A 25,982-nucleotide genomic window follows, 5' to 3' on the forward strand; every position below is an offset into this window, starting at 1 on the left:
ATCTCCTAGTAATAACTCTGATTCATTACATACCTACAACAAACATGTGCCAGGCACTGCCAAAAGCCTAAGAAGTTAGATAACTTGCCTAGGGCCATATAAGCAGTGGCCAGGACTCAAACCTACATCTGTGGGGGTCTAAAGCCACACCTTCAAATCTAGATCCTATAGCAGTGTCATCCAATGGAAATATAATGTGAGCCACATATGTAATTTTAAATATACTAGTAGCTGCATTAAAAAAAGTAACAAGAAACAGGTGAAATTAAATTTAATAATATATTTATTAAACTCCAAGTATCCAAAATTTAATTTCAGCATGTAACCAATAAAAAATTCAGATATTTCCCATCTTTTCTTCTTCACAAGTCTTGAAAATCCAGTGTGTATCTTACACTTACAGCATATCCCAATTTGAACTAGCCACATTTCAAGTGGTTAATAACCCCATGTGGCTTGTGGCTGCCATTGGAAGCACACACCTAGAGGACAGGTGCAGCATTTCCAGCCTGGAATTTAAGGCCTGAGGTTCCCCGCCTGAATCCAGTGCTGACTAAATATAGGAGACCAAGAAAATCTTTCAATAACCCCTTTGCTAACCTCTATTCTCTACCAATCATTCTCTTAACAAAAACAGTATTTTGTCAAGCGCCAGCACTGTGCCAAGTATCATCCAGGAGCTGGGGATTCTGCCCCAGCTTTCATGGAGCTTATGATTTTAATGGGGAGAGGGGAGAGAGACAAGTCAGTAAGTTGGTGGTGTGTCATGTAGTCAAATGTGCCATGAAGAACTATACAGCAGGCCATGGTGTGGGAGGAGTGCAGGCTTACAGTGGATTGCTATTTGAAACAGATGGTCAGGGAAGACCTCTCTAACAGAGATTTGAGCAGAGACCAGAGGGAAGCAAGGGAGCTATCCTGCAGTTCAGTGGAAAAGGCAAGTTCCATAAAGACTGTACAACATTTGCAAAAGACTTAAGATAGGAACATTTTTGACGTGTTCAATTAAGAGCAATGAGAACAGTGTGGCTGGAACTGAGTAGATAGGGTAGGCCAGGCACAGGTGGGGATGGTTGGAATATGGTCAGAGAGGTGAAAGGTGATGGGGGCAGATCATGTAGACATAATGAGGATTTTGGCTTTTACTCTGAGTGAAGGAATGACATGAACTGATAAGGATGCTGGAATAATTTGGTTGAAAGTAAAAGTTGTACCATTTTCATAGGGCTATGCATACAGGAAGAAGCCAGTAAACGTCAGCTCAATCCTGGAGAAATATTAAGTTGGTAACACTAATATTGAGAGCCTTGCATTGCTGTAACAGGGGGATAGTACTATTTTAATTCTCATTAGAACATTTTAGGAAGCTGATGAGGGAATTGTGTAGCAATCCATGTTGATGGTCTGCTGCTCTGATGAAGAACTGGTCCTACTCCTTTGAGCCCAGTCTACTAATTAGCTGGAAAGCATTAATATATGAAATTTTATTCTCCTTTGCTGCCACTAATTGTAATAATTGTAATAATTGTGAAATTATCTGTGGACAAAGAGCCCATGAATTCAGAAGGAAGCATATAGAGAAACAGGCTTGGTGTCATAACAAATTGAATATTGATCTAAGTTCTGCCATTTGCTGGCCATTTGGCTTTGGGCAAGTCATTTTATATCACTGAACCTCTTTTTCCTCCTCTATACAATGGAGATGTTAATATCTGCCTTTTAGCAGTAACTGGCATATTTACTTGTTGGTAGTGTGTAGTAACTGTTCAATAATTGGTAGCTATTATAATGTGTTCAATGAAAGTTTTGAACACCTACTAAATGTAAAGAATTGCTATGAACTGAATGTTTATGTTGCCCCTCCAACCCGCCACCCCTAAATTCATATGTTGAAACCCTATTCCCCAGTGTGATAGTATTAAGAGGTAGAGTCTTTGGGAGGTGATCAGGATTAGATAAGGTCACAAGGGAAGTGACTTCATGAATGGGATTTAGTGCTCTTTATAAGAATCCTGAGAGAATTTGCTTTACTCTCCTCTACACCATGTGAGGACACAAAGAGAAGCCAGCAATCTGCAACTTGGAAGAGGACACTCCCAGAACCTGACCATGCTGGCATCCTCATCTCATATTTCCAACCTCCAGAACTGTGAAAAATAAATTTAAGTGTTTATAAGCCACCCAGTTTGATATGTATGGTTTGCAGCAGCCCAAGCTAATTAAGATACACATACATAAAAAAATACATGATTCCTCCCTTGAAAGTGTGTATAGTATCAAGGGAGATGAGATATGCACAAAATATATTCAATAACACAGAATGTGCTTGCTCAAGCGAGAGATATAAAATATAAAAATCATAATAGCTACCACTTATTGATTGCTGGTTAATAAGCCAGGCACTATGCTAAGTGTTTCATAAACATCTCATGTTAATTTTGCAAACTCTGTCTTAGAAAGCACTATTTTTATCTCTAGTTCACAAAAAAGGAAGCTGAGGCTCAGAGAAGGGAAGTGAATTACCCAAGGTTGCACAGCTGGGTAGTGGAAGAGGACAGAAGTAAGCCCCATATTAAGTTCTAGGCTTCACATCTGTGTCAGAAACCCATCCCTATAATTCTGAGGCCTGTGCAAGGTTTACCATGTTGGTCACCCATTTCCTGACCCAGTTTTTTTTTTAATTTAGGCCTATTCCAAAATGCCAACTAGAATTTGGGTAATTACTATAGTGCGTCAAAGGACTCGTAAGTCTCTAGATTTCCCATTCTGAGGTTAGTGTCTGTATAGAAAGAGAGACCTAGCAATTTTACAACCTCCTCCAGTCAATACAGCACTTGGAACTTGTCACTGTGCTACATATTGTGAGTCACAAAGCTGATCAGGAGGCACATGCAAAGCCCTGGGGCATATGTAGCTCTACTAACTGTCAAGAGTCCTAGGCAAAGTCCAGTTCTTAGCCATCTTCTCTTCCTATTCTACACACTCTTGCACAGTGACCTCATTTGTTCTTATGCCTTCACTACCACTTTTTCTTATGAGGCTCAAAGACTGCTGACCTTTTTTTTCTTATTAAAATATCATTGATATACAATCTTATGAGGGTTTCACGTGAACAACATTGTAGTTTCAACATTCATCCATATCAAGTCCTCACCCCCTCCACTGCAGTCACTGTCCATCAGCATAGCAAGATGCCACAGAGTCATTACTTGTCTTCTCTGTCTTCAGCTACCATTTATGAAGCTCTGATTCTGAAATCTCTACCTCCAGCCCAGCTCTCTCCTTTGAACCTCGCTGGGAATTGCTGCTCGGGTGTTGCATAAACACCTCATGCTCAACGTATCTGTGAATGAACTCATCTAGACATTTGTGACTCCTTCTGTCTTTACTTCTGATTAGTCATCAAATTACTCTCTTTCATATTTTTAAAATCTGTCTTTTTCTCCCAGTTACTTCTCAGCTGGAGTTGTGCCAAATCTCCTAACAAAACTTCTTTCTCTAAGTCCTCTTTTCCCAAGCTTTTCTCCACATTGCAACAGTTACATTTTTTAAAGCTCACATCTGTTCTTTAGTATGACATGCAAATTCCTCCAGGATCTGTGCCTTACCCTTCTCCAGAGTAATTTTTATCCCCTAACCTCAGATTCTATATCCTAATTCTATTTAACTCAATGTCCTTTTGTACGTTGTTCCCATTACCTGAAATTCTCTGTACGCCCTCCCTTATCAATGTTACTGATAACAATGATTGATCCTTCAAGTTATTTGGGGCACTAATTACCTTTTCCAGGAATCCTCTGCTGCCCCCAAGATGGATCAAGTGTCCCTGCCTGCTTCCAAAGCAGTTGAGCTTTATGTCTCATTATCCCATTGAATCAAATCACATGGTACTATCTTCTTAGTTTAAATGATTCCCACAATTTGGCTATACACTCTTTTGAGGGCAGAGATGGAAGCAAGCCAACAGCCAATAGAATGTCTAGAACACAAGAGACTTTCAAGAAATGTTAAAAAAAAAAAAAAAGACGAATGAATGAATGAATGGTAGTGTGGATTACAGCCGGGGTAACTAGAGCTAAATGTGGCAGTATAATGTCCTAATTAAGAGGGTGGGCTCTGAAGTCAGTGGCTTAGATTTGTAGCACAGCCTCTCCATTCCCTTGCATATTTATTAAACATCTCCTGTGTCACCTGTGTCCCCATGGGCAAAATTGCAGTAATACTGTACTTGGCTCATAGGGCAGGATCAAATTTAAAATTTTGATACTGTTTATTAGGATTTTTTTTTGCATTAAATGCGTAAAATAGTGCATTGAAATATTATTTATCTTAGTTACTTAGGTTTTGGTGTTCCCTTAAGTTTTTCTTCAGGAGAGGGCCTCCTTCGCATCTCTAGTCCTAACTTTGTCCACATCTTACACACATGACACATAAGCAGAGTTCAATACACACGCGTTGAGTTTACTCATCTCCTCTATTTTTAAATTGAAGCAAAATATACATAGTGAAGTTAACAAATATTAAGTATAATTGATAAACTCCCTGACTGCTCAAAACATTATGCTAAACAGTAAAGGTGCCTTTATTTTCACCTTGAGGTAACCCAACAAAAAGAAGTCTGTTTCATAAAGGTCGCTCCTTTTTTTCTCCAACTCCCTTCCCAGGCTTCCTTTCTCCCCTGCCAGTTCCAAGAGTTTTCCTAGACAAAAACATCGCCAGGTCGTCGAACTTGAAAAAAGTAAATATTTTTCTACGGGCTGGACTATGACGTCAAGACGCTGGTACCTCCCGGAGGAACGCTCCGAGGAAGCCGCCATCTTCCGTAGAGCCGCATGCCCCCTGCGCATGCGTTTCTGATTGCCGCGCTCCAAACACGGCAATTTTATGTCCTCTCGGCACCCTTATTATGCGGGGGGCGGTGTCGAGTTTTGCGCGTAGTCGGCTTTTTGCGGAAGTGGGAAGAGGAGAAGGCCGCGTTGCATTATTTAGGGAGTTTTAACTTTATTACTAGGATGGATTATAACTGAAAAGCTTCAAAGTACTCGGATGGATATAATTCTCCGCTTTGCGAGAAGAGGCTCGAGCGCGCACCTGTGTGTTTCTGCAGTAAGTGGGCACGTGTCCCCGATGCTGGCTTAGGAAGATCTAAACCATATTAAAATGACTTCATGCTTCCTCCTGGCTCGCTTTTAAAAAGCGTCTTCAGAGACGAAGAACGCCTCGGTTTTTAGTCTGGTCCAGGCTCTGCCACCGACTTGGGTCCCTCGCCGAGTCTCAATAATCTTATCTATAAATTGAAGGGTAGACAAGGTCCCCTTAAAGTCACCCTTCAGTTCTGGATGTTAATGTATGTCCTTTATGTTATTTGAGCCACAAAGTCCTGGAGGTTAAATATCTTTGGTTTATAAACAGAGTGACTTCCTTAAGATGACACAGAAAAACGTTTAGAGGATTCATACCTTGAGATTAGGTTATGCTCTGACTCCATGAGCAGATCTCTTGTGTATTTCTATATCATCAGTTCCAGAAACTGGCCTATAGTGGTTACTCAAAAGGTTTTGAATGGATGAGTGAATCTTTTGATGTCCAGGTCAGTGGCACAGCAGATCTGTTATATCTCCCCGTCTCGGATTTATTAACAAGTGTTACTCTTCTCCAGGTGTATTCTGTGCTTTGCTTGATAGGAGACTCAGAATCCAGTTCTATTTTTGGCTTATCAGTCACCATGGAGGCACCTCCAGTCACCATGATGCCTGTCACTGGAGGCACCATTAACATGATGGAATACCTGCTGCAGGGTAAGTGAACCGGAGAGCTTGAATGACCTGTTTTCCTCTTTATGTTCAGCATCCGTGGAGATGAGATACTGTTATACAACGGCATCCTGCAAAGTTGCTGGCACTCAAAAGGCAAAAAATTAGCTTAATTTCATTTTTACTTACGGTCACAAGCACATAACATTAAATTTACCATCTGAAACATTTTTAAGTGTACAGTTCAGTAGTGTTAACTGTGTTCACATTGTTATATAGCCAGCTGATCCCTAGAACTTATTTGTCAAAACCTGAATTCTGTATCCATTAAACCCTAATTCCTCTTCCCTTCCCCCAGCCCGTGGCAGCCATTTTTCTGTTTCTGATTTTGACTACTTAAGACAGCTTATATGAATAGAATTATAAACTATTTATCTTTTTATGACTGGCTTATTTCATTTAGTATAATGTCCTTGACGTTTATCCATATCATAGCATGTGACAGGATTCCCCTTTATTTATATATATATTTTATTAAGGTGTCATTGATATACAATCTTATGAAGGATTCACATGAGCAATCTTGTGGTTACTACATTCACCCATATTATCAAGTCCCCCACACACACCCCACCGCAGTCACTGTCCATCAGTGTAGCAAGGTACCACAGAGTCACTACTTGTCTTCTCTGCTCCATTGTCTTCCCTGTGACCCCCTCCACACACACACCATGTGTGCTAGTCATAATGCCCCTCAATCCCCTTTCCCTCCCCTTTGCTAACCACTAGTCCCTTCTTGGAGTCTATGAGTCTTCTGCTGTTTTGTTCATTCAGTTTTGCTTTGTTTTTATACTCCACAAATGGGTGACATCATTTGGTACTTGTCTTTCTCCACCTGGCTTATTTCACTGAGAATAATACCCTCTAGCTCCATCCATGTTGCTGCAAATGGTAGGATTTGGTTTCTTATGGCTGAATAATATTCCATTGTGTATATGTACCACATCTTTGTCCATTCATCTACTGATGTACACTTAGGTTGCTTCCATATCTTGGCTATTGTAAATAGTGCTGCAATAAACATAGAGGTGCATATGTCTTTTTGAATCTGGGATCTTGTTTTCCTTGGATAAATTCATAGGAGTAGAATTCCTTCGTCAAATGGTATTTCTATTTTTAGTTTTTTGAGGAACCTCCATCTTGCTTTCCACAATGGTTGAACTAACTTACAGTCCCACCAACAGTGTAGGAGGGTTCCCCTTTCTCCGCATCTTCGCCAGCATTTGTTGTTGCTTGTCTTTTGGATGTTGCCATCCCAACTGGTGTGAGATGATATCTCACTGTGGTTTTAATTTGCATTTCCCTGGTAATTAGTGATGTGAACATGTGCCTGTTGGCCATCCAAATTTCTTCTTTGGAGAAGTGTCTGTTCAGATCCTCCACCCATTTTTCAATCAGGTTATTTGCTTTTTCGGTGTTGAGGCGTGTGAGTTCTTTGTATATTTTGGATGTTAACCCCTTGTCGGATCTGTCATTTACAGATATATTCTCCCATACTGTAGGATGCCTTTTTTGACCATGTGTGCATTTTGTTCTACTGATGGTGTCCTTTGCTGTACAGAAACTTTTTAGTTTGATGTAGTCCTATTTGTTCATTTTTGCTTTTGTTTCCCTTGCCCGAGGAGATGTATTCAGAAAAAAGGTGCTCATGTTTATAGTCAAGAGGTTTTTGCCTATGTTTTCTTCTGTGAGTTTTATAGGTTCATGACTTACATTCAGGTCTTTGATCCATTTTGAGTTTACTTTTGTGTATGGAGTTAAATCCAGTTTCATTCTCTTACATGTAGCTGTCCAGTTTTGCCAACACCAGTTGTTGAAGAGGTTGTTATTTCCCCATTGTATATCCATGGCTCCTTTATCATATATTAATTGACCATATGTGCATGGGTTTATATCTGGGGCCTCTAGTCTTTTCTATTGATCTATGTGTCTATTCTTCTGCCAGTACCAAATTGTCTAGATTACTTGGGCTTTGTAGCAGAGCTTGAAGTGAGGCAGAGTGATCCCCCCAGCTTTCTTCTTATTTGTCAGGATTGCTTTGGCTATTCGGTGTCTTTTGTGGTTCCATATGAATTTTAGAACTATTTGTTCTAGTTTGTTGAAGAATGCTGTTGGTATTTTGATAGAAATTGCACTGAATCTGTAGATTGCTTTAGGCAGGATTTAGGCCATTTCGACAATATTAATTCTTCCTATCCATGAGCATGGGATGTATTTCCATTTATTGGTGTCTTCTTTAATTTCTTTCGTGAGTATCTTGTAGTTTTCAGGTTATAGGTCTTTCACCTCCTTGGTTAGGTTTATTCCTAGGTATTTTATTCTTTCGGATGCAATTGTGAATGGCATTGTTTTCCTAATTTCTCTTTCTGCTAGTTAATTGTTAGTATATAGGAATGCAACAGATTTCTGTGTATTAATTTTGTATCCTGCAACTTTGCTGAATTCAGTTATTAGCTCTAGTAGTTTTGGGATGGATTCTGTAGGGTTTTTTTTGTACAGTATCATGTCGTCTGCAAACAGTGACAGTTTAACTTCTTCCTTACAAACCTGGATGCCTTTTATTTCTTTGTGTTGTCTGATTGCCTTGGTTAGGACCTCCAGAACTGTGTTGAATAAAAATGGGTAGAGTGGGCATCCTTGTCTTGTTCCTGATCTTAAAGGACACACTTTCCACTTTTCACTGTTAAGTATGATGTTGGCTGTGGGTTTATCATATATGGCCTTTATTATGTTGAAGTACTTGCCCTCTATACCCATTTTGTTGAGAGTTTTTATCATGAATGGATGTTGAATTTTGTTGAATGCTTTTTCAGCATCTATGGAGATTATCATGTGATTTTTGTTCTTCTTTCTGTTGAAGTGGTGTATGATGTCAATGGATTTTTAAATATTGTACCATCCTTGCATCCCTGGAATAATTCTACTGATCATGATGGATGGTCTTTTTGATGCATTTTGAATTCAGTTTGCTAATATTTTGTTGAGATTTTTGCATTTGTGTTCATCAAGATATTGATCTGTAATTTTCTTTTTTTGTGGTGTCTTTCCCTGGTTTTGTATGAGAGTGATGCTGGCCTCATAGAATGAGTTTAGAAATATACCTTCCTCTTTTATTTTTTGGAAGGAGGATGGGTATTATTAGGTCTTCACTAAATGTTTGATAAAATTCATTGGTGAACCAATCTGGTCCAGGGGTTTTGTTCACAGGTAGTTTTTTGATTACCAGTTCAACAATTTTATTGCTGGTAATTGGTCTGTTCAGATTTTCTGTTTCTTCCTGGGTCAGTCTTGGAAGGTTGTATTTTTCTACAAAGTTGTCCATTTCTTCTAGATTATCAAATCTGTTAGCATATGATTTTTCACAGTATTCTCTAATAATCCTTTATATTTCTGAGGTGTCCATAGTGATTTTTCCTTTCCCATTTCTGATTATGTTAATGTGTGTAGACTTTCTTTTTTTCTTGCTAAGTCTCGCTAAGGGTTTATCTATTTTGTTTATCTTCTCAAAGAACAAGCTCCTGGTTTCGTTGATTCTTTCTGTTGTTTTATTCTTCTCGATTTTATTAGGATCCCCTTTTTAAAGACTGAATAATGTTCCCTTGTATGTATATACCACATTTTCTCTATTCATTCATCTGTCATGGACATTTGGGTTGCTTCCACCTCTTTATTATCATGAATAATGCCATAGTGAACAAGGGTATGCAGATACTTCTTCAGGATCCACCCTGAATTCTTTTGGCTATATACTCAGAAGTGGGATCATTGAATCATATGGTAAGTCCATGATACTGTTATTGACTCTTATAAATCAGGAAACAGATAAAGTGCCCAGATGAGAAAACTGGGGACCCAGAGAGGGTAATGCTTTTCAGGTCATACTGTGTTTAGTGGAAGATTTAGACTTTAATTCAAAACATTCACGTAGTAACTTAATGTAAACAAAATAGGGTTCTTCAATTTTCAGTTCTCAGGATGCCCCTGCCCCTCCTTCAGTTCTTTCCCATCTCGTTAAGTGCCACTGTCATTCACCAGTTGCTCGAGACAAGCATTAAGGAATCAGTCTCCATTTTTCACTTTACCCCACATCTAGTCCATTTCTAAGCCCTATTCATTTTACTTCCAAAATATATTTTAAATATGTTTTTTTATCCACCCACAGCACCACACCCTGGTTTATCGTCTTACTCTATTTCTTCCACTTTTGATTCTCTCTCTTCTCACATAATAGCTAGTCATCTTTTTAAAAAATGTGTTTTGTTATTTAAAAATTCAAACAAAGAAAATAATGAGTAACATAGTGAATACTCCATTTCCATTGTCTGTATTTCTGTATCTATCATTTTGGCATATTTGCTTCATCTTTTTTCTTTTGCTGTTTTTAGAGAAAATTTCAGACCTCATAATTTACCCCTGAACTCTTTGGTATACATACCTAAAAAAGCAAGGATATTCACTATCAAAAAGAATAATACATTTTTAATATATCTGCTATCTAGTCCATATTCAAAAATTTTCCCCCAGTTGTCCCAAAAGTGTGTTTTGTAACTACGATATAATCAAGCTTCATGCATTGCATTTGGTAATTGTGTCTTGTAAATCTCATTTAATTTGGACCAGTCTTCCCTCACCTCCAGTTTTCTCCCCCATGACCATGTCTTGTTGAAGAATCCATACCAGGTTCCCTGGAATCAATGTTTTAAAATGTAAATCCAGCTACTATTCAAAGGATGAGAAATAACAAGTGTTGGTGAGGATGTGGAGAAAAGGGAACCCTCCTACACTGCTGGTGGGAACGTAAATTGTTCCAGCCACTGTGGAAAACAATATGGAGGTTCCTCAAAAAACTAAAAATAGAAATACTGTACAACCCAGCAAGTCTGCTTCTAGGAATTTTCCCAAAGAAAATAAAATCACTAATTTGAAAAAGATATATGCACATCTATATAGGTTCATTGCACCATTATTTGCAATAGCCATCATAATGGAAGCAACCCAAGTGCCCATCCATAGAATAATGGATAAAAAAGATGTGCTACATATATGCAATAGAATATTACTCAGCCATAAAAAGAAGGAAATCTTGCCATTTGCAACAACATGGATGGACCTAGAGGATATTATACTAAGTGAAATAAGCCAGGCAGAGAAAGACAAATACCATGTAATTTCACTTATTTGCAGAACCTGAAAACATACAAAAAATAAATAATAATAAATAAATAGATTCATAAATAATGACAACAGACTGTTGGATATTGTAGGGAGGTGGGAGGGGGATAAGTGAAATAGATGGAGGGGATAAAGAGGTACAAACTGTATATTTAAAATAAATTAGTCATAAGAATGGAACTACAACATAGAGAATATAAGCAATAATATTGTAATATCTTGGTATGGTAATGGAGTATCTACACTTACTGTGGCAAGCATCTAGTAATGTATCTAATTACTGAATAACTATGTTGAACATCTGAAACCAATATAACATTGTACATCAACTTCATTCTAATCAAAAACTGAAAAATAAAAAATAGAATGTAAATCTAGTAATGTCTTTCCCTGTTGTGTGGAGAATAACATGTGGAGCTAATAGCTGCCCTGACCTTAAAATAAAATACAATCTTTTCCATGGCATATATATGAGGCCTGCATGTTTTGGCCCATGCCAGGTCCTCATTTCATTATCATCTTTCATCTCACTTACTACCTTCAGCCACACTCTTGTCCTTTCATTTCCTTGAAATTGCCAGGCCCTTTTCTGCCTCTGTGCCTTTGCACTTGGTGATCCCTGTGCCCCAGTACTTTTTTCCAGCTCTTCAAATAACTCTCATTTTCATCCTTTGGGTCTCAGCTCAGTTAGTTGTCATTCCTTTAGAGAGACAGCTGACTAGTCCACTCCTCTTCTCCACCCCCACCAATTTATCTCTATTCTATCTCCCTTTTATTTCCTTGTATTTCTGTTTGTTTACTAATTTACTTTTTGTTTCCTCAACTAAATTGTAGTCTCTGTGAGGGCAGAAGTCCCTCCCTGACCTGCTGACCTAGCACTTGGCCCAGCATTCAATAGGTATATGTTGAATGAACCAGCACTTACAAAGCTCCTCAAATGTCAAACACTCTTGACATTGTCCTTAATGTATGATACAATGTATTGACTGTAGGACATGTTCCCTATTTCCATGGTCTCCTGTACTGTGGTTACTGGGACCTGATCTGTTGCTTTCCTCCCGCACTACCCAAAAATTTAGTCATTTGAGTCCCACTATCAATATATACCATAGTTACAATAATATGCTCTTATTTACTTCAACAGATTTATTCAGTAACTCTTTGAATATGGTTCCAGCATCGGAGGAAGAAAAATGACTAAAAAATCAATACATAATTGGTATATTGAATGGTGACTACAAAATCAAAGTGATAATGCTAAAGACTGAAGCAGGAAGGTGGGAAGAGATTAGAGAGAGAGATACCATTTTATTAAGGGTGATCAGAAAAGACCTCCCCAATAAAGTGACATTTGAAGAAAGACCTGAAGAGAGTGACATGCAGATATCTGTGAAAAGAATGTTCTGAGCATAGGGACCAAGGGAAGGGGCTCTGAAGAGAAATATTTTGTGAAATAGTTGGCATTTTCGGGAAAGAGCAGGAAGATCATGGTGGCTGCAGAGAGTGAGCTAGGGGGATAGTGTCAGGACAGTGCTGGAGCACACTAAATAGGTGGCAGAGGTCACCATATAGCCTTGTAGATGACGGAAAGACTTTGAGATTTATTCTGAATGACAAGGGAAGCCATTGGAGATTTCTGAGCAGAGAAATGCCATCATTTGCCTCATAGTCTAAAACACCAGTTGGCAGTTGTTTGGAAAAAGAGGAAGAAAGCAAGGGTAGAAGAAGGATATTGCCAAGACCCAGCAAGAAATGAGGGAGACTTGGAGAGGTGGACGTGATCGAGGGAATGAGAAGTGATTGGATTCTGCATATAGTTTGTTTTTTGTTTTTACATTTATCAGTTTGATAAAGGATAGTATAAAGGATACAAGTTAACAGCCAGTTAAAGAGATACATAGGGCAAGGTCTCAAATAAAGGAGCCTCTATCCTTGTGGAGGTTGGGGCCTGGCTCCGTGGCACATGGAAACAGTCTGGTTCCCCAAGCATGGAAGCTCTTAGGGAAGCAGGATACAAAAAAGAGATGCATATACTTTAAAAATATGGATGGGATGTAGGAAATAGGAGAAAGAAATGAGTCAGTGTGATTTTGTGATTTGGAGCCTGGGTACCTAGAAGCAGAGATTGCCACTTACTGCAGTGGGGAAGTCTGTAGGAGGAACAAGATTGTGGAGGAAAAATCAAGTTTGATATGGAGCATATTAAGATGAAGTTGTCCAAAATTTTCAGTCATAATATAAATTGGCCATGAAGATAGTACAGCCTGGAGAATATAGTCAATGATTCTGTAACATCTTTCTATATTGATACATATAGTAACCGCACTAGTAGGGGTGAGAATTTAAATTTAATAATATAGGTTAACTGTTGAACCACTGTGTTGTATATTTGAAACCAATATGAGATTTTATATCAGTGATGCTTCAGTTTAAAAAGAGATGAAGTTGTCTGGTAAGCATCCAAGTGGAACAATTGAGTAAACAGTTGGATGTATGAGTCTGTAGTTCATGATATATAAATATGGGAGTCCTCAGGGCATAAATGGTATTTAAAGTCATAAGGCCTGAATTAGGTCATCTAGGGAGAAATAATTGAATATAGAGAAGAGGACCAGGATCCTAAGATCCTCCAGTATTTAGGGAAGATGTGCAAAGAAGACTTAAAAGGAATGATCAGTTAGGTGAAGAACCAAGAGATAATTGTGTCCCAGAGGCCGAGGGAAGACTGGATTTCAAATTGGCCATAATCTGTAACACCCGTATCAGATGCTACCAGGAAGAAGAAGATGAGGACAAAGATTCATGTATTTCTATGAAGCAGTTCATTATCTTTTATTTAAGTATGTTACATAAAAAGGAAATGTTATGTTTCTCCTGTAAATGAAAAACTTATTCGATGGAAATAGAAGATAGTTTTTAATATAAATGACAATAAAACTGTTAGTATCCTAGATAGATACTGTTGTCGGTTGAAGGCTCTGAGCCCAAAGCCTGCTGGAGGTCAGCGTTGTTAGAACAAGGCCTACAGACTTTTGGGTACCAAATAAGATGTGCAAAAATTTCTCATTAACTTTCTCATACTGTAATAGAATACCTTAGCAGCATAACCCCTCTAGAATCTCATACATGGACCTGTGCTTTACAAAACACTGTACTAAACTTGTGGTTTTTAAGTTTTTTCAATGTTTTGCTAATTCCATTACCCAAAATGAAAGATGAGATTCAGTACTGTTTTTTCCTTCTTCAGGAAGTGTTTTAGATCAAAGCTTGGACAGCCTCAGCCACCGCCTTCGTGGTTTGTGTGATAACATGGAACCTGAGTCTTTCCTAGACCATGAGATGGTATTCCTCCTTAAGGGCCAGCAGGCCAGCCCGTTTGTTCTAAGAGCCCGGCACTCTATAGATAGGACAGGGTCACCCTGGCATCTGCGCTACCTGGGACAGCCGGAAATGGGAGACAAGAACCGCCATGCCCTGGTGCGAAACTGTGTGGACATTGCAACATCTGAGAACCTCACGGACTTCCTGATGGAAATGGGCTTCCGCATGGACCATGAGTATGTCGCCAAGGGACAGTTGTTCCGTAAAGGCATCATGAAGATTATGGTGTACAAGATCTTCCGAATTCTGGTGCCAGGGAACACAGACAGCATTGAGCCCTTGTCACTCTCCTACCTTGTGGAATTAAGTGTTGTTGCACCAGCGGGACAAGACATTGTCTCTGATGACATGAGGAACTTTGCTGAGCAGCTGAAACCTCTGGTTCACCTAGAGAAAATAGACCCCAAAAGGCTCATGTGACTAAGACAGTCCTTTCCCTATTGGGGCTTGTTGTCACCTGTTACAAAGAAGATGATGTTACAATTACCCTGTCTCACCACTGCCAGCCAGGCATTCTTTCCTCAGGAAGGAGAACAGTGAGAACCTGGTTCTTTGCACTGTGTTCCTCGTGTGGCAAGTTCACTTTTGTGAGAGCCTTTCAAAATTAAAGGCTCAGGATAACATGGAGAATCTATCTAATCTCTCTGCATAAAGAGGGAGAACTGGAGTGAATCAGCTTTTGGAAAGAAAAATCTTATAGATTGTTTTGCCATTTGTGCGTAAGGTTTGTAAGATAGAGGCTATGAGCTTGTATTGTGTGGTAACCAAGGCTGTGAAGAGAAATGTCTGTAGTTTTGATTATTACTCTGCTAATTTGGGGGTGGATTCATTACCAGTTAGAACAAAAAACCCCGACAGTTTTTAGTTTTAATTTTGATAGAGATGATAGTTTTTACTTTTAATAAAAGCTTGTTGAAAAATTTTTAAATACAGAAAAATTAAAAACCCTATAATCCTATTATTCAAAGAGACGTACCATTTATATTTCAGTATGTATCCTTGTCTTTAGTTGTAAATTTAGGTATATGAGATTTTATAGAAATATTCTGTATATACTGGGTTGTACCCTTTTTTGTTTATCACTAACATCTTTCTAGGGCAGTAGCTACAGTGTCCTTATGTAAAAACAAACCAAAAAAATGGGTTTATTGAGTTCTTATTATGTCACTGCTATCTTAAATGCTTCAGGAATGGTAATTTACTTAAGCTTCACAACAGAACCATTTTATAAACAGGGAAAATGAGGTACAGAGAGATTAGCTTTCTCTGGGCTGCACAGCTACTAATTAGAGCTGGCATTTAAATACTGATGATATAATTTTTATTTGTATTGTACCCAACAGCTTTTCCATAATTTAATTGATGCTCCTACTTTGGGATTTTTAGTTTGATCCCAATGTTTTGCTTTTATAAACAGTCCTGTAATACTATTGCTTTTAATTGAATCTTTGTTGACATCTATGATTACTGTTTAGGATAAGTTCTAGGGAACTGCTGAGTCAGAGTATATATATATATATACACTATTTTAAGACTTCTTCTGTGCATTGCCAAATGCCTTCCAGAAATGTCCCAGTTTTCACTCCTACCAGCTGTAAGGTTTCCAACGCTGTTGCCAAAACTGGGTGTGACCATGAAAATTTGTGTTTCCCATTTGATGATAGGTGGTTACTAGTTTTAATTTTCTCTTGAAAACATTCATCAGTGAATATTTAAAAATTTTTAATTGGATATTTTTCTCCTACATGAATTCCCTTTTCTTCATTGATTGTTCAACTTTATTAATTATTAAAGAGCCTTTACATAATTTTCCCATCTATCATTTGATGTCTAATAAAATTTTTTAAAGTAACAGTTCTTAGTGGGATAAATGTTGATCATTTTAATACATTTAATATACTGGAAAGAGCTTGGCTTACTAAAAATTGTAAGTGACTCATAATTTTCATTTTCTTCTGGAACCTCCACTTAGGTAAACTCGAGTTGAGCTACACTGAACAAATCATAATTCTCTTTGGACCTCAATTTGCCACTTGAAAGACAGTATGAATACTCTGGTAGGAGCTTCAGGCTACAAGGAACAGAAAACTTACCTAAAGCTGTATTTAATAGTAAGAATGGTATTATCTCACCTAACTTTTAAGTTTAAGATGGGGTGGTTTCCAAGTTAGTTTGCCCGTTATTTCTCTGGCTCTGGAATCCTTACCTTTGACTTTCCCCCCTCCGTTGCAGATAGCGTAAGTGGGTAAATTTTGTTCCTCCTCTCACAGCATATTAGCATAATGATTCAGGCAAGGCCCCTTTTCTTATTTTGTGGTCTTTCCCTTTATTCCTAAACTCTGGTCTTATTTTGCCTCTATCCTATAGACACTCATTCTAATATCTTCAATGTATGTCTGTGATGCCTGTCTTGTAAAATACGTAGAATTACATGAATGTGTTCAATTCACATAAGTGATTCTGTGCTATAAATGTTGTTCCTTTTCTCTTTAAAGTTAACATTGCCTTAGTGGTATGCTCTTGTTGATATATGTAAACCGAACTCATAACTTCCAGTGTGCATATGCTTTCTTTTTAACACTAATATTAACACTTAAATAGTGCTTAACTTTGTGGCAGGTGCTTTAAATGTTTTAATATACTTCTCACAACAACCTTATGAGGTAGTTATTATTACTCCCATTTTATAGATGAGACTGAGACACAGAGAGTTTACTCATATTTTCTACGTTCATTGTTCAAAGTCAGAATTTGTAAGTGGTGGAGCCTGAATTTCAACTCAGGCAGTCCAGTTCCAGAGTCCAGGGACGTAATCACTGTGTGTCCACCACATTTTACTCATTCAGTCTCTTGATTGATAGAAACCTAGATGATTGCCTTCAACTCTCTATTACCATAAAAAAAAGCTAAAACGGGCCATTTTGTAAATTATTGTGAATATTCCTCTGTGCTGTATATCTATGGGCATGGTCAATTTTGCCAAATAATGCCCGATTGGTTTTCAGATGACTACGCTTACATTCCTCTTGCCAATGCGCAAGAACTCATATCCCCATCCTCACCAGTCTTCAGTGTTATGCATCAATTTTTGCCGGTTTGATGGATGTAAAGTGGCAGCTGTTGGTTGGTTTGATTTGCATCTCTTATTATAATGAATTTTGAGCCTTTTTTATATGCTTTTTTTTGTATATGAAATTGTATAGATTTCCTAGTATGTGAAACTCAGGTACATGTATCCTTTCTCTGTTTTTCTATTTGATTTCCTGTCTTGTTGATTTATAGGAATTCTTTGTATATTCTAGATAGTAATCCTTTGTTTTAAACACAACAAATATCTTTTCCCCAATACCTACTTATATCTTTTGCTTTTTTATTCTATTTGAGTTCCTGTTTTGTTTGTTTATGGGAATTATGTGTATATTCTAGACATTATTCCTTGTTTCAAACATTTCAAATGCCTTCTCCTAGTCTGTTGCTCTTATGATTTGGAGTCTTGTTTAGGAAGTCTTGATTTACCCCAAGGTAACATAGATTTTCATATATAATCTTTATAGTTTTAATTTTCACATATAGGTCTTTAATCTACCTGGAGTCTACCTTTAACATGGTTTCAAGTAAAGATCAGGCTTTTTTCTCCATATGGTGAATTAGTTTCTCTGTCACCACCTGAAGAACAGTTTTTCCAATGCTTGGTGATGCCACCTTTATCACATACTGGGTTCCCAAGTGTGTACTTTAATTCTAAGCTCTCCATTCAGTTCCCTTGGTCATGTTCTTTGTTTCAGTGCCAACAACATGATGTTTTTATTACTGTGGCTTTGTGATAGAACCCGTTCTACCAGTAGGGCAGGCATCCCTCCTTTTATTTCCCCTTAAAAATAAGACTTAGCTTTAATAGACCTTTATTTTTTCATATTCATTTTAGAGTAAATTTTAGTTTCTCAGCAGCACTGCTGGAACTTTTATTGGAATTTCATTGAAGATTTGTATAGGTTAATTAGGGGGAGAACTAACATCTCTGCCTGGAACACTCCCTCCCCAGAATTTAATGTGGCAGGCTTTCTTCACCTTCAGGTCTCCACTGATGTGTCAGAGAAGCCTCCCCTGACCATCCAAAATTAGGTAGCACACACACTCCCATAAACTCATCATCTTATTTAATCTTTTTCATAGTATTTATTACTATCTGACTTTAGATTATTCACTGCTTCTCTACTAGGATGAAACATTCACAAGGATAGCTCGTTTTGTTCCCTGCTGTATTCCCAGCACCCAAAACAATGTCTGGCCTGTGGTATTCAGTCACTCTGAATATTTGTTAAACAAATGAATAAAATCTTTACAATATTGAGATTATCCCAATTATGATATTTATTCAGATCTTCTTATGTCCCTGAATAGTACATTTTTTTCTTGATAAACTTCTTAGGCATTATTTTTAGACCAATTACCATAGACCAGGGGTTGGTAAACTACACTGGTGCATGTCAGCCTGATGGATGGTTTTATAAATAAGTTTTATTGAAACATCTACGTTCATTTATTCAAATACTGTATATGGCTGTTTTTATATTACAATGACAGAGTTGAATGACTACAACATGTGACCTACAATGCAGAAACTTTATTGTCTGGCTCTTTACAGAAAAAGTTTGCTGATCTTGCTACAAACTGTATTTTAATTGCTATGTAGATTGTGTCACAATTTTTATTACATTTTTAAGGCATTTATTCTGGTACAGAAAAATACTATTGATTTTTGTAAAATGATTTCTATTCTTGCAAACTTGGTTAATAACTCATAGTTCTGCTAGTTTCCCTGATGACTGTGTTGCTAATTTTCCATGTTGACTATTGTATCATTGGCAAGAGTGGCAAGGAGAAAGAGTATGTGCCTCTTTTACCTTTTCTTTGTCTAAAATTTGTTCAGGCTTTCCAATACTCTGGTAACAATGAGCATTCACAACCCATCTTAATGCTATTGCATCACGTTTCTCTATTGTATGAAAGAAAATCATGGTTTTTACCCTTTGGTTCATTAATGTGGTGAATTATATTGACACATTTTCTGTTGTTGGACCATCCTTGTACTCCTGGGAAAACTGGGTCATGATATTGTCTTCTAAATATTCTGTTGATTTGAGTACCTGTTATTTTGTTTAGGATATCTGCATTGTGGACTACCTTAATTGCCATCCAGAGATTATGCAGTATGACTACTTGCTATTTTTCTAGTCTCTCTGCTGGAACTGAAAGCTATGCACTATGCTGGGTGCTGGGCTATAGCAATGGCTAAGATACAGTTTCTGTCTTTCATAGCTTCTATTAAAATGGCAGAAATAGATATTTACAAAATTCATGTAGTCATAGAAGGTATGAGAACAAAGAGCTCCTTCCCAAAACAAATTAATCTTTAGCACTAACCAAGTAGACCTTTTCTTTTTCTTTGGATATGCCCCAATATTGTTATCTTTCTTACATTTGCCTTTGTACTCATCTCTGCCTATGTGGCTCTTGTAACAACCAAAAGCCATGATCAAACAGTGGAAAGCATATAACAGTGATTAAGAGCTCAGGCTTGAGAGTCAGATTGGTTCCAAACCTAGCCATGCCATTTACTAACTGTGGGACCTTGGATGTACTGCATCACCTCCCAGAGAATCAATTTCCTCATCTGTCAGATTGAGAATAATACCTTCATCACATAGAAGATAAAGTGAGCTAACCAGTGTGAAGGCCCTTGACACGGGGCCTGACAAGGCACGAGAATTTTCCCTTTCTGTTCTTCTGTGATCATTCCTGGACCACAGAAGGCCACTGAAAGACATCTCTTTCCTCTGACCTCTGAAGTTTGATGGCAGCTGAGTAGCATCTCTTGTTGCAGGTTTCATCATGTTTTCCCTATACAGTAATTCTTTGTACATCGTGCCTTCTAGTACTACCATTCAGTAGCTGTTTGTGTCTTGGGCAAGTTACTTAAACTCTCAGAATGTCTTATCTGTAAAACAAGCATAATTATAATACCTACTTCATAGAATTATCATGTGAATTAAATGATCAGTATACAGAAGGACCTAGTAGAGTGCTCTTTGAGCATTTAGCACAGTGCCTGATAAAATTTGATTTGCTGATCAATTATTATGTGTCAGATAATGTGCAAAATATTTTATTTAGCATTGTTCTAAACATTTTATTTCTATGGAAATAACCCCTGCCTATCTTAGTGCTGCTTATATAATAACCTCTCAAATATTTATCGAATGACAGTGACTGAATTAGTGAATGCTGAGTTGTAAACCACGAGAATCTTGCCTGTGTAAGCTGGTTTGTCCTAGGTTAACACTCCTCATTCCTCTGTGATGAGTTAGTATGTAAGCCATAAGGTTCAGTATCTATAAAAAGCAGATTATGTAAATTTGCAAAGGTGAAAAAAGTTTTTATCAAAAAATGGTAAAGATGACCTGATTAAACAATGACATCACATTCCTGGATGGAAAGATTCAGTGTTGCAAACTGTTATTTTTCTCCGAATTATAAATTCAGTTCACACTGTGGTTTCTAAGTGCCATTTCTCATTGCCTAATCAGAGGTATAGGGGAGGAAGTGTACAAGATGAACCTGGAGATTTGGTCCTATTAATGTGTTTTACTTCTCTTTTGCTGTGAAATAAACCTCCCCCAAACCTGGGGGCTTTAAACTAAACAGCAACAAAAACAGCAGGTTGGGAAAGGGGAGCTTTTAGACCCCGGCTTTTTCACTCTAGAAAAATCACTCACCCTTTAGTGGTTTTAAAATGAACACTGCTGTAGGCAAGAGTGGTAAAATTTTAAATTAAAACATTCAAGGTCATGGAGAACATAGAGAAAAACACATTTTCGGAGGAAGTAAAAATTGATGCAACTGTTCTTGAGGGCATTTAGCCTAAATAAATAATTTAAAATGTGCACAAAGGTGTATTATAAGGCTGGTCATCTCAGAACAGCAAAAAATGAAAATACTAGATGTCTCCTAAGAGGAGATGGACTAATTAAATGATACTGCATGCATACGAGAGATCTTCAGCCATTCAAAAAATTTTGTAGAAATGAATTTAATGACATGGCAAAATATCCTAGTTAACTTACTAACTTTGTACCTTAGTCAAATTACTTAAGTTCTCTGCCTCAGTCTCCTTATCAAGAAATGGGGATAGTAATATTGCCTTCCTTATAGAGTCATCATGAGAATTAAGTGAGTTACTGTGGATGAGATTACTTTAAATCCTATCTGTCCCATAGTAAACATTTATAGATACAAGCTATAATTATTATGTTAAAAACAGTTTAAAAGCAATGTGTATGGTACGCTGTTTTTACATAAAACGTGCATATAGAAAACAGTATGAAAGTAAGTACTTCAAAATGTTACTAGTTATGGTTTTGTGTTGGAAATATGCTATATACTTTTGTTTTTGCCTATCCTTTCCTTCACGATGCATTTATAATTCTTGGCTAACTTAAAAATAATAATAATTAAAAACAAAAGAGAAAAAAAATCATTGCTTTAGTAAAGGTGTCTGGAATGTTTCACCCTGTCTGTTCCCTGCTTTTTAGTTGGTGTGGTCGACAGAATGCTGAAGGAGGGGTCCATCTTCTCTATTCACTTTACAAGGTGATCTCCACTCTCCTTGAAGGAAAGAGAATCCCACACCCAGGATGCCCTTAGGCATAGGGGGGTTCTGAGCAGTGTGGGGCCCAATATAGAACCAACACTGAACCCTAGAGTGCACAGGATGTGAGTCATCACACGGGCATCTGTCAAGCTAATTGTTTCTATGTTTTTCCTTGGAGGTGTGAATGTGAAGTGATGCAGTTAGTTTTAAAAAATGTGAAAGAAGATACACATCTGAATAAGTGGTACCCTTCAAAGTACTTATTTTGAGAAATCACACACATTTTTTGCCATTGTTCAAATAATTATTTGGATTTTTTTTGTGGGAGAAGGTGAAAGTCAAACTGAAGGCTTCAAAATTGTTTTATGTCAACATAAATAGAAATATTTTTCTAGCTCCTAGTTTATTAAAATTATGGTACCAAGTGTTTTTTAAAGATGCAGTGAAATGGACATTTTAATGTTTTCAGTAGCATTATAAATTAGTGAAAACCTACTTGAACGTGATTTGGAAGTAAATAAAGGAATCATCAAATCCTACTGTGTTTGATCCAACATCCTTTTCTGGTAAGGCTTTTACTAAATGAAAGTATGGAAAAACCCACATTAATTTCATGCTAAAAAACCTAAACAACTTAAATACTCAGCAAAAGAGAAGCAGTTAATTCAATTCTGGCACATCCATTTGATGAAATATTATGCAGTCATTAAAATTATTATGAGGACTCTATAGCAACCTAAGAATATGCTTATGATATAGTATTAAATTAATTGGCATGTTATAAGTTATATGCACACTATCACTACTATTTTTACAACTGCATCTTAAAGACAAGCAAAACACACAAGGGTGATAGTTGTAGTAACAAGGTAGGCTTATGGGTAATATTCTTTTTTGTTTTAATCAAATCAAAGTCTTTATTGCTTTTATTTTTAAAAAATTAATTTATTTTAAAAGGATAAAATCTATATGTGGGCCATATAAGAAAATCAGTCCTACTTCATTCTCTTCTGTACCTATTTATTCACTGACCTGATTATTTCAAAAATTGAATTTATGTAAGATGAAGATTTGCTACAAATGAGGATATTCAAAAGAATGTGTCATAGGCTCTGTAGACATTTCTGAATTGGGCATCTCAATAATGTTTTGAAGGGTGGAAACATCCTTGAAATAAATGCACTGCCTCCAAGTTCGAAGTAAAGAATATTCATTTGTATGTACTAGGTGTGTCCGGTGTTTAAAGAGCCAGTCATACTCATAAATACAGAGAACACACAGGTAGTTGCCAGAGGGGAGGAGGATGAGGGTACAGATGAAATAGGTGAAAAGGATAAAGAGGTACAAACTTCCAGTTATAAAATAATAAATCATGGGTATGAAAAGTACAACATAGGGAATGTAATCAATAATACTGTAATGACTAAATAACTGGTGTGACAGTATGCATATCATGGTGAACATTTCGTAATGTATATAGTTGTGGAATCACTATGTTGTACACCTGAAACTAATATAATATGTCAACCACACTTCAATAAAAAAATTTTTTTAAAATAAAGAATCAGTCATAATACCGTTGTGGGCCTCAGACTGATCTAAAATTACTGGAAAGAGACACAAAAAGTTAATGGATAGTAGGATTATGCATAATATTTTCTTCTTATCAGTATTTATTAATTTTCTATACTGATTGTGTTCCGTTTCCCCTCTTTTTGAACATTGTGTTATGGAAATTTTCAAACACACCCAAAAGTAGAAAAAAGTGTACACTACACCCTCATATGCCCATCACCAAATTTCAAAAATTACCAATACTTTGCCAATGTTATTTCATCTCTCATCCCCTCATACTTTTTTCTTGCTTTTACCACCCTATGTCTTTTTATTTGTTTATTTATTTTTACTTGAAGTGTAGTTGATATACAATCCGTATTAGTTTCAAGTATACCACACAGTGGTTCACCAGTTACATTATTAAATACCCCAACTAGTACAGTTACTATCTGTCAGCATAGAAAGATGTTACAGAATCATTGGCTGTATTTTCCATGCAATGCTACTGGCATCCCCATGACCAATTTATGATTGAGAATTTTTGTGTTCCTTTAACTCCCCCTCTCCACCACACGTCCCAGCCCCTCCCCATTGGCAACCACCAGTCCCTTCTCAGTGTCTTTGAGTCTACTGCTAATTTGTTCATTTTGTTTTGCTTTGTTTTTATATTCCACAATTGAGTGAAATCATTTGGTATTTGTCTTTCTCTGCTTAGCTTATTTTACTGAGCATAATATCCTCTAGGTGCATCCATGTTGTAAATGGGAGAATTTCATTCTTATGTTTGAGTAATATTCCATTGTATATATGTACCAACTCTTCTTTATCCATTTATCTGTTGATGGACAATTTGGTTTCTTCCATATCTTGGCTATTGTAATAATGCAGCAATAAACATAGGGGTTTTTGAATCACGGGTTTGTTTTCTTTGGGTAAATTCCTAGAAGTGGAATTACAGGATTGTATGGCAGTTTTATTTTTAGTTTTTTGAGGAACCTCTGTATTGCTTTCCACAGTGGCTGCACCAATTCATATTCCACCAACAGTGTAGGAGGGTTCCCCTTCACATCCTCATCAACACTGGTTATTTCTTGTCTTTTAGATACTGGCCATTTTAACTAGTGTGAAGTGGTATCTCATTGTGGTTCTGATTTGCATTTCCCTAATGATTAATGATGTGGAGCATCTGTATTTCTTCTTTGGAGAAATGTCTGTCCAGGTCCTCCACCCATTTTTTAACTAGGCTATTTGTTTTTTTGGTGTTGAAGTATATGAGTTCCTTATATATTTTGGATATTAACTCTATCAGATAAACTGTTTATGAATATATTCTCCCATACTGTAGCTTGGCTTTTTGTTCTGCTGATGGTGTCCTTTGCTGTACTGAAGCTTTTTAGTTTGATGTCCCACTTTTCATTTTTTGTTTCCCTTCCCCAAGATGTGTACAGGAAAAAAATTCCTCATGCTTATGTTCAAGAGATTTTTGCCTATGTTTCTTCTAAGAGTTTTGTGATTTCATGTCTTACATTCAAGTCTTTAATCTATTTTGAGTTTACTCTTGTGTATGCAGTTAGGCAGTAACCCAGTTTCATTCTCTTGCATGTAGCTAGCTGTCCAGTTTTGCGAACACCAGTTGTTGAAGAGTCTGTCTTTTCCCCATTGTGTATTCATGGCTCCTTTATTATATGTTAATTGATCATATATGTATGGGCTTATATCTGGGCTCTCTATTCTGTTCCATTTATCTGTGGAACTGTTCCTGTGCTAGTACCATATTGTTTTGATTACTGGAGCTTTGTACACAAAGTGTAGCTTTAAGTCAGAGAGCATAATACCCCCAGCTTTCTTCTTTCTCAGAATTGCTTTGGCTAGTTAGGGTCTTTTGTGGTTCCATATGAATTTCAGAACTATTTATTCTAGTTCATTGAAAAATGTTGTTGGAATTTTGATAGGGATTGTATTGAATCTGTTAATTGCTCTGGGCAGGATGGGCATTGTGACAATATTAATTATTCCTACCCATGAGCTCGGGATAGATTTCCACTTATTTGTGTCTTATTTAATTTCTCTCATGAACGTCTTATAGTTTTCAGAGTGTAAGTCTTTCACCTCCTTGGTTAGGTTTATTCCTAGGTATTTTATTCTTTTTGATGTATGTAAATGGAATTGTTTTCCTGATTTCTCTTTCTGCTAGTTTGTTAGTGTATAGGACCGCAACAGATTTCTGTGTATTAATTCTGTATCCTGCAAGTTTGCTGAATCTACTTATTAATTCTAATAGTATTTTGGTGGGGGGTCTTTGGAGTTTTCTGTGTAGAATCAACGTCATCTGCAAATAGAGAGAGTTTAACTTCTTCCTTATCAATTTGGTTGCCTTTTATCTGTTTGTGTTCTCTGATTGCCATGGC

General features: G+C 37.1%; 1 protein-coding gene across 5 annotated transcripts in view; it reads left to right on the plus strand.

Moving 5' to 3' along the window:
- Window positions 1-4,894: 4,894 nt before the first annotated feature.
- The window catches only part of LOC108402919 (mediator of RNA polymerase II transcription subunit 18), a 184,412-nt gene continuing 163,324 nt past the window's right edge, over window positions 4,895-25,982 (plus strand). For 2 of the 5 annotated variants that reach the window (XM_073233480.1, XM_073233481.1), the window contains exons 1-2: window positions 4,895-5,106; window positions 5,660-5,798. In XM_073233480.1, the coding sequence (XP_073089581.1) occupies window positions 5,047-5,106; window positions 5,660-5,798 (199 nt within the window). In that variant the 5' untranslated portion in view covers window positions 4,895-5,046. Of the gene's footprint in view, window positions 5,107-5,659; window positions 5,799-14,232; window positions 16,219-25,982 lie in introns of those variants that run through there. The other 3 variants (XM_017657801.3, XM_017657803.3, XM_073233482.1) reach the window with 3 other exon arrangements.

The sequence above is a fragment of the Manis javanica genome, chromosome 4, assembly GCF_040802235.1.
Source record: "Manis javanica isolate MJ-LG chromosome 4, MJ_LKY, whole genome shotgun sequence".
Classification (NCBI taxonomy): Eukaryota; Metazoa; Chordata; class Mammalia; order Pholidota; family Manidae; genus Manis; species Manis javanica.